At 36.9% G+C, this 18,831-nt stretch overlaps 1 protein-coding gene across 1 annotated transcript in view; it reads right to left on the bottom strand.

The window, feature by feature from the left end:
- SYT10 (synaptotagmin 10) overlaps positions 1-7,152 on the bottom strand; it is a 49,699-nt gene extending 42,547 nt beyond the window's left edge. Inside the window, exon 1 of the mRNA XM_090275510.1 lies at positions 7,005-7,152. Within this exon, the coding sequence (XP_090131636.1) occupies positions 7,005-7,152 (148 nt within the window). The remainder of the gene's footprint in view (positions 1-7,004) is intronic.
- Between the last annotated feature and the right edge of the window lie 11,679 nt (positions 7,153-18,831).

Genomic DNA, 18,831 nt, shown 5'->3' on the forward strand with positions numbered 1-18,831 from the left:
TAAGTTTTAAAAGTGGTCTTTCCATAAGTATAAAATAAAATTTCCATGCCATAAAAAAGTGTCAAGTCTTAACTGGAAACATTCTTTTTTTCTTGATACCATATAAAATAATGGTGCATCTCATAATTAACAGCATCTTAGATTCAATCTAATGCAGTATCCCTATATGGTATTCAAATAGGCAAATTTATAACAGAACTCATTATACTGAGTAAGTGATTTATAATCTGTGGTTGTGTATTAATTATATATTTAAATTAACTTGAACAACTATGCACAGCATTTAATTAATGGCACCAGTACATTTTACTATCTGGAACAGTGGCTTTCACATACTAAGTGCTCAATAAATAGTTGTTGAATAAAAACATAATGCTAAAACCACCTCTCATATACATTAATAATTCATACTGGGACATATTAGAAATGATAGTAAGCTCTTTAATGTTGTTATAGCAATTTTTCCTGTAAATATATTAGTTTTGAGAAGAATTATGGGAATGATGAAGGCTGAAGAGAACAACAGTCCTGTTGTTCAATTAAAATAATTCTGCTGAATGAACAAGTTAATATTTATAAGATTTAAAAAATTGACTGTAATTTTTTTCTATTCAATAATGGAATGTTAAATTAGATGGTAGATAGATCATAATGCACTTCAGGATCTACCTGAGTGAAAAAGTTATTAATATCAGTTGCTCCCCACCTCCTGCCCCAACCCGCCCAAGATGATCCTACCTTGCTAGCTCTGAGGCCATCAGAGCACAATTTAAACTTTATGTAGTGGGTTATAAGTCATGTTAATGTGAGCTCTCACAGTTTCAGTGACCACTTAGGATATTTAATGCTATGAGAAAAAGAAAAGCTATCATATGAGGTAATAACAAGAAGCCATCTCTTTAGTCAGGGATTCTGTTTCCAAACTTGGCCAGTGTTGGGTAATCCACCACCAAATTGTACAAATTACAAACAAGTAAAATAAATTATTGATCTTTCATAATAACACTCCCTATCAGGAGGTCTAATTTTCTTGGACACATTTGTACTAATTATACTTTGGAACCTTTAAATAGATCATTCTCAGCTCTTCTCTGCTGTAATTGTCTGTCTTTAATGTTCATAATTCTAAATTTTAATAATAACATGGACTTTTAATTACTTAAATTAGATAGTCAAAATATGGTGGGAAAATAAAACAAATGAAATTTGAATGTATTATTTTTCTAATTAAAAATTAACAAAAAACAGCCCTGGCAGTGTGGCTCAGTTGGTTGGAGTGTCATCCTATAACCGAAAGGTTGTGGGTTTGATCCCCTGGTCTAGGGGCATACAGGAGGCAACAAATCAATGCTTCTCTCTTGCATTGATGTTTCTATCTCTCCCTCCCTCCCTCCCTTCTTCTCTCTTTAAAAGCAATAAGAAAGTGTCCTTGGGTGAGGATAAAAGTGTTTTTAATTAACAAAAACAATTTAACTGGTAATTTAATATCTGCTTTCATTATTGGCTTTTTATGAACATATAAAAGGAGCTATATTTATATGAGTCCAAAACTGTACATTTAAAACACTAAAATCATTTACAAGATTTTCCTGTTGAAATCATTCAATTATATTTGGCAAAGAATATGAATAAACAGTTGTGTACACTTAAGTGCAGATGCATAGGTGTAATCAAGTGAAAAAATGAAGAACATTGTGTCTTAGATTGGGATGACATAATATCTAATTTCAAAAAAGTATGGGGTTTGGGTCATAATTACACACTGAGAAATTTTATTGATACCTTACAATATACCCCTAAATACAGCCAACAGTACAATAATAGTTGAGACTACCATTACAAACATTTGTTCCAGTGCCCTTTAGCACCACGAATGCCCCCAGTATCTCTTCTTATTCAGACTTTTTGTTGGAACTAGGATCTAAGGAGCCCTGGGTTTGTCCTTATCTCAGCTCCATCACTAACTAGTTGTGATTTGAGGGGAAGTTCCTAATTTTTCCTGCATTCGTTTTCACAACTGCAAAACAATGATTTCTAGTTCTAACTGGAATTACTAACAGAAACTTGAATAATGAAATATTTTTTCCACTTTCTACTTGAGCAAACTAACAGACTTTCCTTTTACCATTGTAAATGGATATATTAAACAGACATTTCCACTTTATTAGAACTTTAGTAAACTTAATTCATTTATTATACAACCCAAATTAGTCATGGTACTCACTGCTTTTTCATGAGTATGTTGCTCATTATATTCTAGCTTTTAAATGCCTCTAATATATAGGATTCTGCATTAGAACCTGGAGACACAAATATACAATTATATACAATTTATTTACAGAATGGATTTGGACATTATTAAATAAAACCCATAAGGTAAACTCATTGATTCAGTTATTCATTCTTTCATTAACTCAACAAATATTTATTGTTCTATTAGGAGTCACAGATTTTTCTAAATACTGAGGATGAAAAATTAAACAAATTGCTGCCCTCAAAGAGCTTATATTCTATTGACATATGTGTAAATTGTTAGTAGAATTAAATGTAAATCAGGTGAACACAATTATATTTTCTAATATAGATCATTTTAATTGGCATTGGAAATTTTATTAAATATTTATGATAATGTTTGTTTCCTGCAAGAATTTTATACAACAAAAACGTGTAATGAATGTAGATATATCCCCGAAGTGAATATATTTTTCCCATAAAAATTACAATGATTGTGTTTTAAAGAAAATGTGATTTGAATGAAACGGATAGCTATGTACTTTGTATAGAAAATCACTCTTATAAAATCAGATTTCAGAGATTCACTGCTCATATAAAGAGGAAATATAGATCTTAATTTATTACAAGAGAAAATATCTGCCTAATACTGACAAAATATTGATGTTTCAGAATTAAGGATATTAGATGCTTGCTGAGATTTGTTTGGCCTTTGAAGGTAGTTGTCAATTTCCCTTTAGTGGTAATGAGACCAAGCAGGACATGTATTGATGAACAAACAAAAATGAGACCAGAAAGAGTAGAACCCAGCCATTCTTCAGTGGAGCGACAATGGGGAGGAAGGAAAAATCCCTCTTATACATCCTCCTTCAAGAGGGTCTAGACTTCTGAATTTACTGTAGTTTAGTTACTCTTTTCCAAACCTACAAGGCTCAAGGAAAAATTTCCACTATATTTTTAAATTGTAATTCTTTATAAAATCATTAGAATGTGTAAAACTCAGCAGTATTGTGATATAAAAATCATAAATAAATTGAGTATTCATTCCTTTGTCTATAGAGAAAACCCATGAAGTCCCCTTATTCATTTTAAGCCCTTGTCATAAGACTTAAAATGCCTTAATCACAGAGGAAATTTGTGATGTGATTTTTAAAATTTTATGTAGCCACCTCTGTTCTTAATAATTAACTTCAGTGAAATACTTTGCTATTGGCTGACTCAGCCACACATCTAAGAAACTGAAGAACATGCATGAACTTAGAAGAATTTGTTTAAATGCTTATTTTATCATTTTAGTTTTAAATTAAAAATGCAAAAATGCAAAAATTAAAACACTGATGTATTAGATGTTTATTTAAAATATTTAAATTAAATTATATCTATATAATTGTGATATGACTTTGAGTTTAAGTGGATTTGACTAGCTATGATTTATGAGGGTTGCTTTCAAACAACCTAGTTTCTTAAAACCTCAAGCATTTGGATATGGAGCAGGAATTAAAGACTGACTTGAAACAAACCCAAATCCAGTTAAAAAACTATTCCATATATTTAGTTACAGTATATCTGAGAAATAACATTTGAGACCAATATATTCTTTGCATTTTTCCTAAGTAATCTAGTATTAAATCATATTGTGCATGAGATGATTTAGTGAGTGACATATGTTCTTAAGGGGAGGAAGAGAATCGGCGGTAAAGAGACTGCAAAAACTTTCTAGTGTACTAGTGATATCGACATTGATAATGTCTTTAACAAGCCATTCCAAAAAGGTAAGTTAACTAATGTTGGCAGCTGCATGCAGTCTAAGTCTTCAGAAATTTTACCAAAATATGGGATTGGTCAACTTAATTGGTAGATCCTCAATGTCAATATCACTGCTGCTGTTTCTTTTACTGCTATTATGGTCCAGAAGATGGCGAAGCTTGCACTTCATTGGCATTAAAAAGACCAGTAAGATAGTGTCTTATTTACATATGTGATTCATAACTTCTTTAATGTAGATTGACTTTAGTTGTGATTACCTCAATTTCTCTCCCTCTACCCTAATGTGAAGGAATCTAAAAATATACACAATCTGGAAGCCTGCAATTGTCACTGCAACCTTAGAATAACTGACCCCATCTGGGCAGTGCTGATTAACATTCAAAGTAAATAACCACTGTACCATTCAATGTCGATGTCCTCCTACCAGTAATGTGCTTCTCATTAAACAAACAGTGAGTAGAAGGATCACCTACTGAAAGTGTTATTTTGGGACCTATAATAAAGAGCACAAGTGTGAAAGTTATAAGAAAATCTACCTCAAAACACATGAAACTAAGTGGCTAGTTATCATAAAGTTTTGGTAAATAATATTAGAATCCACTTCATAGACATATCTAGATATTGGGAGTTTATTTGCCAATTACAGTATTTTACTTCTATTGCACAGATTTATGAATGGAAAATATAATGGAATCTTGTACATCTTTATATCTCATATACAGCCCAGTAGAGTGTCTTCTCTAGTGATAGCCATTCAATATATATTCATATATTAAATCAAATACCAATTTGAATGGTACATAATTTCCCTTAAGAGGAAACATATCCATGTATTTGTTTCAGACGAACCCCCTTCCTTTTTTGTTCCCAAGGAAAAGTCCAAAAGGATTAGGATGACAACTACTTTTTGTAGTTCTTAGGGTAAGCTCAGAAACCTTTCTACAATTCATATACAGAACCATGTTTTACCTTAAGGTGACAGAGTTGTGCATTTACAAAGATTTAGGAGCTAGTACTATCTGGTTTCCAATCTTCACAAGTTTTCCGCATTACCAGCAATCCCAGACCCAGGAAACCACTACTTGGTGTAGGATCACAAAGAGGGGAGGAGAGGGGGAAATTAGTATTTTTCTCCGTAGCATCAACTGTTAAATGACCAAATAACAGGTCTTTAAACTTAGTCTCATTTCTTTCACTGTAACCTCTTCTCTGAGTCTTATCTTTAGCGTGTACATCAATCACTAAAGCATTTCAGGAGAGCTTACCCCATATCACCACAGAGGACTTTAAGGTCACACTATTTTGACTGTTTATCTCCTGCTTAGCAACCATGCACATGACATGCATATATGACATGTTCACCCAGTTGCTTCCTCTTAATAGTTGAGTTTCATACATTCCTAGGAATTTAATATGTAGTGAACAAATGGAAAAAGTGTTTGGTTGTGGTTATTACACATTCACAAAATGTCTAAGTTTCCAGTGCTTGGACAGCAGCAATTACGAATCATTCTGCTCCAGGGTCCAAGGAGAAGCACCTCCTTAGGTTCTGCCAAGTGCACACTGAAGCCTCTCTTGGTTCTTGTTACCTGGTCACAGAGAATTTGAAAACCCGGCAGATATTCCATTTAAATCATGGTATGTAAAACTTAAACCAAATCTACTCCCACTTTCATCTCCCCTCCCTTTGTTTTCAGTGGTGGTGGTGGTGTGTGTGGATGGCTGTGTGGGTGGGGTCACTAAGTGTGCACTCCTGGCCTCCTTCCCAGCACACAAGGATCTCTGCAGTCGCTTTTGCCCTGAGCTTAGCAGTCCAGTTCTTACTTGTTGCCCTGGCTATCTGCAACGCACAAAGCCCCACCAGGAGACCAAAATTACAGGAAACCAAAGAAGAAACAAGACCCTCCAAGAGGAATGGAAACCTTTCAGACCAATGCCAAAGATTCCCCATAACCACTGTTTACCTCTCAAAGCAACAAGTGACTCTCACAGGGGACTCATTGTACCGTGACAGCCACAAACCTGGAGTCCATCTCTCCAGTGTGAATAGCACAACAGGCTGCACAAACCATTGCGCAGGTGGTTAAAACCTTGCCCCAAAGCGTGATCAAAACAGAGGTCCTGAGACAGTCGCTCCCTCCCTCCCTCTCTCTTGAAAGAAATCAGCCACCTGAGATTTCTTTCCATCTCCAGATTTCTGACAGCCGTTGTCCTCCCCCATCCCACCGCATTTTCACAAGTTTCCATAAGGGGTAGGAATTCGCCTGTATGTTGGGGTGTATATGAGAGCGTGTGCGCGGAAAGGATTTTTAACATTTTCCTTCTCGTCGTCCACTTACTCTATATTTGTCCTGAGCTTTAGTTGTCGCCTAATGGATAGTCAATAATCCCTGCTGTTTTGCCAACGTTGTCATGAACCCCTAGAAAATTATATATATTAAAGGGTTTTTGGAAACTGTCAAGTGCTCAACAGGTTGCAGCTGTGAGTTACCCCTTCCGGGATCTTCGCTGCCTTCCAACGCCAAGGCAGTTCCATGTGCAAGGCAGTTCTTTGCATCCAAGCACAGATTGTCCTACCCAGCCCCTTCCCCAAAACCGCGACACGAGACCCGAGACCACGGGACAAGGGAGGGCAGCACGAGCTCCACAAGCAAGCGGTTCCCGCGCCGCCGCTAGCGCCAGCCGCTCCACTCCGGGAGGGAGACGCGAGGCGTGGGAGTGCGCGGCGAGGGGGTGCGGGAGCCAGGGAGCGAGACGGCGGGCAAGGAGCAGACCGGAGAAGCGGAAGGCGGCGGTGGATAGATGGTGATCGGGAAACAATACGCGACCGGTCCGCGCTCCAAGTAGCCAGCTGCTGAGTGGGAGGAAGGAGCAAGGTAGGAAGGCGCGGCGTCCTAAAGATGCCCCTAGCACCGTTCGGGAGGCGCCGGGCCCGGGAGCTTGGAGGGGAGCGCGCGGGGTCCCAGCGGACCTCGAGGACGCAAGCGGAGCCCTTCCCCAGTTACCTGTGCTGCCTCCGCTCTGGCTGCCCCTGTCCCGGGGAAAGATGCCCGAACACTTCTCCCACTCCACCTGGCCCGCGAAACACAGCTCGGTGACGATGTGCAGCGCCTTCTGGCACAGGCTGTTCACTCCGTCCTCCTTCAAACTCATCGTTTGGCTTCTTTTTCCTCAGTTGGCCGTCTCCTCCCCTTTCCGTTAGTTCTAGGCTGGCGCCTCTTGCGCCCTAAGCCATATCCCGCTCGCGGGGACCTTGGCCGGAGAGCGGGTGAGTGAGAGGCGGCAACTCTTAAGAGCCCCAAGTTGGTCCCATGGCGGGAGCTGAGGGCGCAGGGGCAGGAGGAGAGGCTAGGCGGAGATCCGCGTGAGGCGGCGGCTGCTGCGAGGTTTGCGCCAACTCCCGGCCGCGCGCGCGAGCTAGGCGAGGCGAGGTGCCGAGAGAACCCCGGCATGGAGTGCGGAGGAGACGGGGGAGACGGAATAAAGCAAGAGCCCTCGACTCGCAAGAACGCCCCCCTCCCCTTCCCAGCGCTTTTGTGCTTCTGGCAAGTGCCTGACGCGGCTCATCCAATCGCAGCTCGACGCGGGTCTGGACGACTCGCAGCTGAACGCACAGCGCCCCTTCCACGTTCAGCTGGGGATGGGGCTGCTATCCAGGGCGGGGCTGGAGCAGCCGGGCACCTGTGCTGGGTCTCCCTCCTGAGGCCAGGGTTGCTCTTCTTGGTGTGCAGCGGAGCGGAGGGATCTCGGTTTTCTCTGAACTTTTCCCAGACAGCCCTCCCACCCCCCAGCCCTCCAGTCCCTTCAACTTTATTACAGATGTGTGCTCCTCAGTGCTGTCTCCCTGTCTACTTTAATGAAACATCGTTGCAACTGAAGACAAGTGGAGAAAGTTAAATTTAAAAAATATATATAAATGAATGATCAAAGCAGACGTCCATAGAAAGAAGAAAGACGTCCCTGGAAAACATTTTTAAATGATTTCTAATGGTTTAGACACCGTATTTAACGGGGGAGGTCTTTATATTAGTAGTAGTGAAATTCATCATAAGGTACACTTACCTTTCACCCAAGACAGTTTTTTATTTGTGCATGAATGCAGTCAATAGGCAAATTTAAGTTGATTGGCTTTGATTTTTTTGACCCTCTTAAGAAATCACAAAACAAAATGCGTTATTTGTATTAATAGTAAGCATTCTGTCGATTCATCCGTAACTGGCAACTGAGAATGCACAACCAGACTCCCTTTGTAATTTTTGCAAATGAGTTAAATACTGAAAAGGCAAAGTATGGGTGGTAAAGGGGAAGAGCGTTAAATTAAAATCTATCACAGGCATCTCCGCTTAACCTTGCAGAAATTTCTCTCAGGTCTTCATCTCAGTCTGTAAAATGAGGGTCTTGGACTTTTCTGTTCTTATAATATTTAATGTAAATGTGTAAAAATTACTTATGGAGCTAAAGCTAGAAAATAATGTTAATGAACATATACCACAATGTTACAGTAAATGCTTTGCATTGTTTTAAAATTGTTTCAGGCAGAGTTTGAGCCCGTATTATAAACCGAGGATTGAGTTAACTCTTAATTAGATGAAGATTCTTTATTTTGATGTGGAATTTCCTGAACCTGTTAGCGTATTTTTTACTAGTAGAATAGATAGTCTTATTTTAAATTGCCTGACAGTTTATTTCCCCTGTTAGGACACTGGTAAAGCTTACTATAAATATTGGACATAGCATCTCAGGAGGTAAGCATTCATTAGTTGAGTCATTTTGACCTGATTCATAAGACAATTGGTAACTAGGACTATTTTCATCATGAATTAAGACAAACTAAAATCTGCAGGCTTCATTTGCTTTTGTTTTTCTGCACAATGATTTGGGTGGTTTTTAGATCAGATTGACTAAAGAAACAATTTCACTGTCAATTAAAAAATATTAACTATCTGCTGTAGGTTTGAAGTGAAGTAACACCTTAATAAGGCTCTCCCCGACTGTCCTTGCTCTCCAGTCCTGCACAATCTAGGCAGTCCCATATAAAACAACCTGCAATGCAATGCTGTGCTCTGTATTTACCGTATGAACAAACTGTTGTGTGGGAGGACCAAATGACTACCTTCTACTACTTACAGACTCTAATTGCTTAAGTGGAGTAATGCAGAAGGTCTGCCTAATATGACCCTCTCATGTTTGATTTCAGTATTAAATATTAAGTGAACACATTCTGAAAGTAACTTTCCTGGTACTTGCTTATGCTGTTCCTGGCCTGTTGCTCCTCTTACTAGTGTTTCCACAACAAGCAGACTTAATTTCATGTATTCATTCATTCATTTTTCTGAATTTATTTGAAATATTTTGGCTTTCCTCTAAAATTAATACCATAAAGTTTTGATTTTTTTTCTTTGTTCTTTAGACCATCTCATAGCTCATTGGCAGGTGACTCAAACCAGTTTTTCTTATTACTTATATTAACAGCTCAGGTAAGTGTTTCAGGAAAAATAGAATCTGGAGTCAAGGTCTTTTTTTGTAATGAAGAATAAAAGGATAAGAATTTCAATCCATGGTCTTTAAAAAAATGTCAATTATTTCAACTCATAACAGCCTAACAAGTAAGCCACATAGTATGGATTTGCTTATACCTCCCCACCCACACTTTGAAGTTGCTAAAACAGTAAATACAGTAAAGGGAGAGCATGTTATACTTACATTTACTGAGCACCATTTATATTGATAGTCAACAAATATAGGTCATAAAGGTCTCTCTCACAGCTTCCTTTGAATGGCTTCTGGGTTAAGTAGAGGAAGAATTGGTTTGGAGGGGAAGAACCTAAGAGAATTCCCTTGTGAGCTAGTCTAGGCTTTTGAACATTCATTTCCCTACTTGCTCAATCCTCTTCTAATTCTTTCTCTGCTTTCTGTGCTCTTTTCAATATCTGGAGGGGAAGGATTTATCTCCTTAAGCAGAGATATCCCTAGAGTAGGGGGAATTTGGGAATAATTCCTGAGATTATAATTTCAAATATTAACCCCAAGACAGGACCTAACAATGTGGGTCAATAAGGAGATCTCAATACAGCTGAGCTTGGTTTAGATGAAGATCAATATTAAAATTTAACTTAGCTAAAAACAAACAAACAAACCCTACCTTCCTTCTCTGTGTTCTATGTATAGTTAGCTCAGATTCAGAAGAGCCCAATTCTAACTTCTTGTACACACTTTGGCCTGCACCTGTATTCCTTAATTCAGGAAAATGCCTTCACCACTCACTTCCAGCTGGCGATGATGATGACCAGACTTCTGATTTGCATGGATGGGTGTTGCTACTGAGAACTTTAGTTATAGTATGACTTTAGACCCTTTTAGTCAACCTGATTCATTACTCTGAAGTTTTAGTGTCTTCTCTTTTTCTATTGTGTTCACTTTGTTCATTTATCCTGATGGGTACTCAGCAAGAATTTCAAACAGAGACTCAATTTTGAGTTGTTAAATTTTGAGAAATTCTATTGGTTTATTCCTTCAATAATTCTCTGCCTTCCATTTTTCTGTGTAGTCCCTCCCTAGAACTCATTTACTTTTTGACTGCAAGGATTGAATCTTCAATTTGTGTTTCTCTTTTATTTCCATCTCTATCACCCTCTACTCCATGTACTCTAATTTTCGGGAGATTTCTTTGACTTTCTCTTCTGAGATTCCTATAAATAATATTAGTACAATTTCAGCTATTAGTGATTATAGTTTTAAACTATGTATACTTGTTTGTTTACTGATTTTTTTTGTTTCTTATTTTATAAGCACAGTCTGTGCTTATTTCTCTAACCATATTAAAAATGCACTTTTAACTTCTCTGCTTCTGTGTTGTGTTTTTTTCCCTCTGAATGAGCTCCTTTAAATTTTTTTGTTTAGTTGTTATTCTTCATGCTGTAGGATTATCTCAGTTGTCTGCTGATATGATTAAATATAAATCCTCTCTACTTATATTTAAGAGCAATATAATATGGAGTTGAAGCTCCAAGTGCAGTAGTAAGGCTTATAACCAGCAGACTTCACTGAAGGATGATTCAGGGTATTTTGAATTGGAGCACCCCCAAATATCAGAGAGGGACTATATAATCTCTCATTAGGGGTGGGCTATAACAATTAAAATCTGCCTGCTTTTACCTAATCCTCCATTTTTAATCTGGGGCCTCATTCTATTCTCTTGTAATTTTGGTGTCTTGGATTGGAGCCTTTCTAGTTTAATATCTTCAGGTATAAACTCTCTTATTTGCAAGTTTGGGAAAGGTAATGATCTGACCAAAGAGTTGAGCCTCAAGATACCTTAAGAGTTACATATATCAACTCCAGCCCCACCTCTGCTAGCCTCTCACCCCACCCAATATTCAGAGGAGTCAGTACAAGGCACCTTCATTTCTGGTTTTTCTGAGGCTCTGGAGGTGAAGCACTAATTTCTTATTGCTGTCTCCCTGTAGAGCAGGGGGCCCCAATCTCTGGGCTGCAGACTGGTACCAGCCTGGGCCTGTTAGGAACCAGGTTGCACAGCAAGAGGTGAACTTGAATGTTAATGAGCTTGAATCATCCTGAAACTATTCACCCCCACCACCACTGCCCCCACCACCACCACCACACACACCCTGGTCCATGGAAAAACTGTCATCCACAAAACTGGTCCCTGGTGCCAAAATGGTTGGGGACCATTGCTCAGGAGGTTTAGCTCCCTCTGCTCAGCTGTTCCTACTCCTTCACCTGCTTCTGTCTTCTAAACCTACTGACAGCTTTTGGTCTTTTGTCATTTCCTGTCCCCTCTTCTATTCTCTTTTGTCCTTTTGGGTTTATAGTTTTTTATTGCACTATTGTCATTTCAGTGTAATTTCAGGAAACATGTGCATGACTCCAGTGCATGCTTCTTCACTGTTTAAAAGGCTGTTCTGACTGTGTTACTTCCAGTGCCTTCCCATCGTGCTTTAGACATACCAAACACTGTGACTGGGGCTTGTAAAACACTGCTTGACATGGCCTCTGCCTATTTTCTTTCTTTTTTCTGAATTCTTTGACTTTGTGCTTTCTTTTTACTCTCTGTTTCCTTTTTTTTTTTTCTTAGCTTATATAATTTAAACAAAATAATTTGCTCATCTCTGGTACAGAACTATTCTTTCTTTGTCTTTTTTTGGACACTTTTCCAAGTGTCTTGCACTATGTCACCAGTGATAGTCACTAAACAAAGATTTGCTGAATGAATAATGTATGTCACTTGCTAACACTATTTTTTCCCCTTCAGTTGAAAGCAATAGAAGCCTTTACTTACTTGTTTCAGGAATGCCAGTGTACAGTAGAAATGAATAAACAGTTCTTTCTAGGGAAGTTGGGAAAAGAAGGATTAGAAGGAAGAATGAGTGATAGTAGTGGAATATGTCCTTCAAGAAGGAAGAACATGGTCATTTGTTTCTTAGGAACAGACATTAATTTTGAGCACCAGCTTTTTGTCAGGCCTGTTATATATTTTATTCATATGATTTAATATAATTTATATTTGCTATATGAGGTCTGTCCAGAAAGTATACAGCCATGTAATATGAAAACTAGAGACATTTGTTGAAGAAGATACAAGATACAAGAAACATTGTACATAAGACAATGATGCCTCAGTCCCCTTTAAAGTAGGCACCTTGGGAGTTCACACAGTTCTACGAATCGCCATCAGCTGCCCCACTGTATTTTCCTGAAATCTCTTCCCTTTCAAATGTGATTTTAGTTTTGGGAAAAGCCAGAAGTCACAGGGCACCAAATCTGTGCTGTAGGGGGGCTGAGTCACCTGGTGATTTGACATTTAACAAAAAAAAAAAAAACTCTGCATAAGACATGATGCATGAGCAGGTTTGTTGTCACAATGAAGCTGCCAATCCCCAGTTGCCCATAGCTGTGGTCTTCTGAATCATCTAAATAGTTTCCATGGAGGAATGTTCAAGCTTAATGCAAAATCTGATGCAGATTCATTGCTCTATTCAGTCATTTTTAATGTGATGGTCACACAGTACACATGCTCAGTCAACGGTGTCTACCACCCTTACTGACTAGTACAGTGAAGTCATCATTGTTCATGCATGCGTATACCAGTCTACTCTCCTTGGCTGCCTGGTTATATCAATGTTGTGCAAGCCATTCTTGTTATTTAACAATGGCTGGGCTTTTTCCAGGCAGACCTCATTTAAAACTAAGTACTTCTTCATAAGCTCATTGTTATAGTAATTTAGGTAATAACTCATTTAGAACAGTGACAGGCATAGTTCTAAGCATTTTCCGTACACTAACCCACTTAATTCTTACAATAAAGTTGTGAGATAGGTGCTATTATTTTCTCATCTTACAGGCTTGAAAACTGAGCCATAGAGAGCTGAAGTAGTCATCCTTAAGCCGTATTGCCATTGGTAGTAAAGCCTGGATTGGAAAGAATGCCTTAAGGTTGCAGAATTTAGTTTTTAACTTTTGCAATATGCTGTTTCTTCTCATCTAACCACATGAGAGGCTTATACAGTGGGCAGGATGAGGTTAAAGGGCTATTCAGCCTGGCAGCTGTACTTGATAAAACCATGTCAGATAAAAGTATGGCCTTTACCTACTTTTCCACTCACATTAGCAACAAATCCTTGCCCCCAGTAATTATGTCATTTAAGAACTTTGCATGCATCTTGTCAAATTCTTTTCCTCTCTCATTAATTAAATAAGCATATAGAAAGATGTGTAGATAAAGAGGTGTTGTTCTGTCATTGTCTGTTTTCTTAAAAGGTACAGTTCTTACCCAACTCTATTCAATGAATTTCCTTCAGTTTAACTGGGTACCCTTAACTAGTTATTTTAAATGACAGTAAGTTTTGCAATGTAATGATATACTAAAATTTATTCAGCTGTTTCCTCACTCGTGGGAATTTATTTTTCATTATTCACCACTATGGATCCTCTCTCATGCGTTAGCACGTGTTGTTGTAGTGCATATTGCATTTTGTAGTAATCCGCCTTGTAATATTTATTCACATATTGAGATTTTATTGATATAATCTGATCTCCTGCTTACAAAAATAGATGCTACTACTTTTAGATTTTTGCCATTATTTTGAGTACATTTTTTCCCAAGGCTGCACTAAAAAAGCTGTGAATGATATGGTCATATTTATACATATTTGTACATTTTAATCTATATATTATTTATGGATATAAATGAAATTAAAATTAAAGTTTTAAACATTTATTTTTAACAACAACAACAAAAAAAAAACAAGGATTTGGAAGTAGTCATTACTTATCTTTTAAATTAGTGATATCAAACCTCAGTATTACCTGGAAGGCTTGTTAAGATAAAAATTCTGGGTCCACTTCCAGAGTTTCTGATTCAATAAGCCTGAAATGTGGTCTGAGAATTTGAATTTCCAATAAGTTGCTAGGTGCTGAGGCTACTGGTCCAGAGACCACACTTAGAGAATCACTCTTCTATATGGCCTTCTTAAAACAAAAAAGTATTCCTAAGAATTTACACCAGAAGTCAGTTCCCCAACATTGATAACTGATTAATTCAAATAATCAAATAACCAATCTAAACTAACAAAAGATGGAGGGTGTTAGTCAAAATTGATAGAAAACCTTAGTCATGGTCTAAATTCCATCATTTGCTAGCTGTGTCATATATAACTTACTCATTATTCATTACTTTTCTAATGTTAAGATAATATTCTGTTTTAGTTTTACCAAAGGATTGTCCTGAGGCTCAAAGAAGATAGAGAATCTGAAAGCACACAAAACCCTATCAAACACTATGCAAATACAAATCATCATCATCATTCTCTGGATTAGGATTATCTGATATATGATCTAGTCACAACTCAGCCTTATTGCACCATGTCAAGGCTTTCCTCAGTTTGATATTTCATTCTAAAGCAAAACAACTGAGACTCACAAAATCCTTAAAAAGTGACAACATGCCCTTCTCAAGAGGCAAGAAGTATGAATAATTTCATGCAGCATACCATTGCCCTTTCTAAAATTTTTCTTGAGACAGTGGCCTCCAATCTCAACTCATTGAGGAGGTTCCAGTACTTTTAAATCATATTAGAATACCACTATAGCAATAGCCCCTCTCTGAAAAAAATTTTTTTTAATTGATGTTTAATTAAGATACAATATCCTATTTCAGGTATGTAAACATTAAAAATTATCTCTATGATAAATCTAGTTACAAGCTGTCACCATATAAAGTTATTACAGTATTATTGTTTATATTCTCTATATGTATGTTAAATCCCATGACTTATTATTTTATAACTGGAAGTTTGCACCTCTTGCTTGTTTGTTTATGTGTTTACAATCTATCTTCCCCATGCTAGAGTACAAATTCCATGAAAGTCAGATCTCCAACTTTTTCACCCATTACATTCCCAGAATAAAGAACAATGATGAGCAGAGTAAGAATAAAACAACTACTTAGTTTTTTAGTGGCTAAATGAAACTGTAGAAAATTTTGTAAGTAGGTTTTATCTGAAACTGACAAGTTTGAAAGGAGCTTAGATGTGCTATGCCAGTTTTTAAACATCATAAAATTTAAACAGTACTACTTTATTTTGAGAAGTTCCATACAGAGGATATATTAATCAAATGCTTTGTAAATCACTGTGACTGTAATTTATCACTCATTGAACAACTATTGATGCAATTTATACGTGATAAAATAAACAGTATGTAAATTTTCAGCAACTTTTGAATTTCAAGTACTATTCTCGCAAGAAAGCTGGATTAGAAAAACAACTTCAACTTGATGGACTACAACCAATTCTCCTAATATCCAGCACACGTCCCATCAAAAAAGATGATGAAATTTTATTCTACTCTTGAGAACAGAAACGTGGTAAATGGTATAAGTTCCAGGAAGGCAGCTTTGGCTTTCTACGAGAAATGACTGTCTGAGACTGATTATTTTCACAATGTTTCAATTTTAATTTGTTGAATAATTTTCCTACAGAAGCATTTGTAATATTCTTGTCTCTAAATATTAAAGGGTAAGTATTAGAACATAGAATGCTCCTGTAAAATAAGCAGTATATTGTTTTTGAATTGTTGTTTTTATAGGGTTACCACTAATTTCCATAGTGCTACATTACAAAAATATTTTTGGGATTACTTCTGGAATTCAAAGTCAATTCACATGGTATCAGGAAAACCCAGAGAACTTCAGGATAACACCAATATTTTAAAACATAAATTGAAATAGTGTAATTTGATTAAATAGTTTAGTTATCAATCATGAGAACTGGCTGATAAATGCAGGGATTGGCAAAAGTAGGTTTACAGTTGTATGTGAAGCACAATTTATTCTTGTATTATTTATTACATTATTTATTTGTGTTACAACTGTAAACCTACTTTTGTCTACCCTTTTATTGATGTTAATAACAAATAGATAAAAAAACCTTTCATGGTAAAAACATTCAATAAAATAAGAATAGGAGATCCAAGATGGTGGAGGAGTAAGTGGAAGCTACACTAACCTCCTCCCAGGACCAGTCTGGATTTACAACTTAATTTTGGAGAAATCATCTGGAATAACCAACTGAACACTATCTGGAGAGAAGTCTTATAACCACGGAGAGACAGAAAAGGCTGCTATATCACAACGTGACCAAATACAATGAGGATGCCAGCCTGTTAAATCAAGCACACTGTTGTCTGGGGAGAGCCAACTGACCTGGAGTCTGCACGATCCTCCCTTGTGTGAGAAGGCCACCCTCCCTTCCACACCCCCACTCTTATTAGGGATTTCTGGACCCAAGGGTAGGTAGGACGATGACCATGTTCAGCTTGAAGCAACTAGAGGAGCTCGAGACCTTCGCCCATTGTCCTTTATAAAATTATAAAGGGTCTTAAGTCTGAGAGGGAGGGATTGTTATTTTTTATTGTTAAAATAATTAGTTAATTATTAAAAAAAGAAGAAGAATATATGAAAGGGTGAGGCGGGAGAGCTTGTATGTACAACCCATGGGCATGGATTTTGGGGGAAGATTGCTGGGGGAGGGGGCGTGCTGGGCGGAGGGGAGAAAAATTGGAACTATTGTAACAATATAATCAATAAAATATACTTAAAAAAATAGAAATAGAGGAGACTTCCTCCACCTGATAAAGGGGTAGCTATGAAAAGCCCCATTTAACATCATACTGGTGAAAGACTAACAGCTTTTCTTTTAAAAACAGGATAATATAAGGATATCCACTTCTACTTACCATTTCTAGTCCACATTGTAAGGAAAGTTCTAGCCAGGAAAATTAGGCAAGAAAATGAAATAAAAGGTATCTATATTGGAAAGGAAGAAGTAAAACTATCTCTTTATGTAGAGGACATGATTTTGACAATACTAAGAAATCTATTTATTACTACAGATAATAAATGAGCTCAGCAGGATGCAAAGTGAATATTTTAAAAAACTGTTACTGTACATTAGCAATTAACAATTCAAAATAAAATTAATTAAGCAGTTTTATTTATAATAGCAAGAATAACATACTTAAGCATATGGTTAATGAAAGAAATGTAACACTAGAACCCTGAAAACTACAAAACATTGTTGAAAGAATTTAAAGATTTTAATAAATGAAAGTATCCCAAGTTCATAAGTCAAAAAATTGATCTGCAGATATAATGACATCCTTATAAAAATCCCAGCTGCTGCTTTTGCAGAAATTGGTGGAATGATTCTATAATTTATATGGAAGTGTAAGGCACCCAGAATAACCAAAATAATCTTGAAAAGAAGAAGAGAGTTGGAGAACACAGACTTTCCATTTTTAAACTTACTTCAAAGCTCTACAGCAGTGGTTCTCAACCTTCCTAATGCCGTGACCCTTTAATACAGTTCCTCATGTTGTGGTGACTCCCAACCATAAAATTATTTTTGTTCCTACTTCATAACTGTAATTTTGCGACTCTTATGAATCATAATGTAAATATTTGATATGCAGGATGTATTTTCATTGTTACAAATTGAACATAATTAAAGCATAGTGATTAATCACAAAAACAATATGTAATTATATATGTGTTTTATGATTGTCTTAGGTGACCCCTGTGAAAGGGTCATTTGACCCCCAAGGGGGTCGCGACCCACAGGTTCAGAACCGCCGCTCTACAGTAATCCAGACTGAGGTACTGGTATAAGGATAGACATGTTGATCAATAGAATAGAATTGAGAACCCAGACATAAACCCTTACATTTATGGACAATTGATTTTTAACAAGGTACCAACACAATTACATAGGGAAAGAGAATTTTTTTAACAAATGCAACTGGTAGCCAACATACAAAAGAATGAAGGCAGACCTTTTTTCTCATCATCAAAAATTTACTCATAATGGATGGTAGACCTAAATACAAGAGCTAACATTATAAACCTTGTGGAAAAAAACATAGCCAAGTATTAGTGACTTTGTGTTAGAGAATGATTTCTTAGATATGACACCAAAAGCTCAATTAATGAAAGAAAAAAAGATAAATTGAACTTCATAAAAATTAAAACTTGTCTTATGCTTCTAAGGAAATCATCAAGGAAGTAAAAAGGCAATCCACAGATTTGGAGAAAATGTTTCAAACGCACATATAAAAATGGACTTTTATAAAAAAAATATAAAATTTTTTATAAGTCAACAGTAAACAGGGAAATAACCCAAGTTTTAAAATAGGCAAAGGATTTGAATAGATATATCTCCAAAGAAGATAAACAAATGATCAATAAACATATGAAAAGATGCTCAACATTAGTCATTAGGGAAATGGCAATTAAAACTGCAATAACATACCACTTCA

This window comes from Furipterus horrens, unplaced genomic scaffold, assembly GCF_987537825.1.
Source record: "Furipterus horrens unplaced genomic scaffold, mFurHor1.1.pri manual_scaffold_4, whole genome shotgun sequence".
In the NCBI taxonomy this organism is placed as follows: Eukaryota; Metazoa; Chordata; class Mammalia; order Chiroptera; family Furipteridae; genus Furipterus; species Furipterus horrens.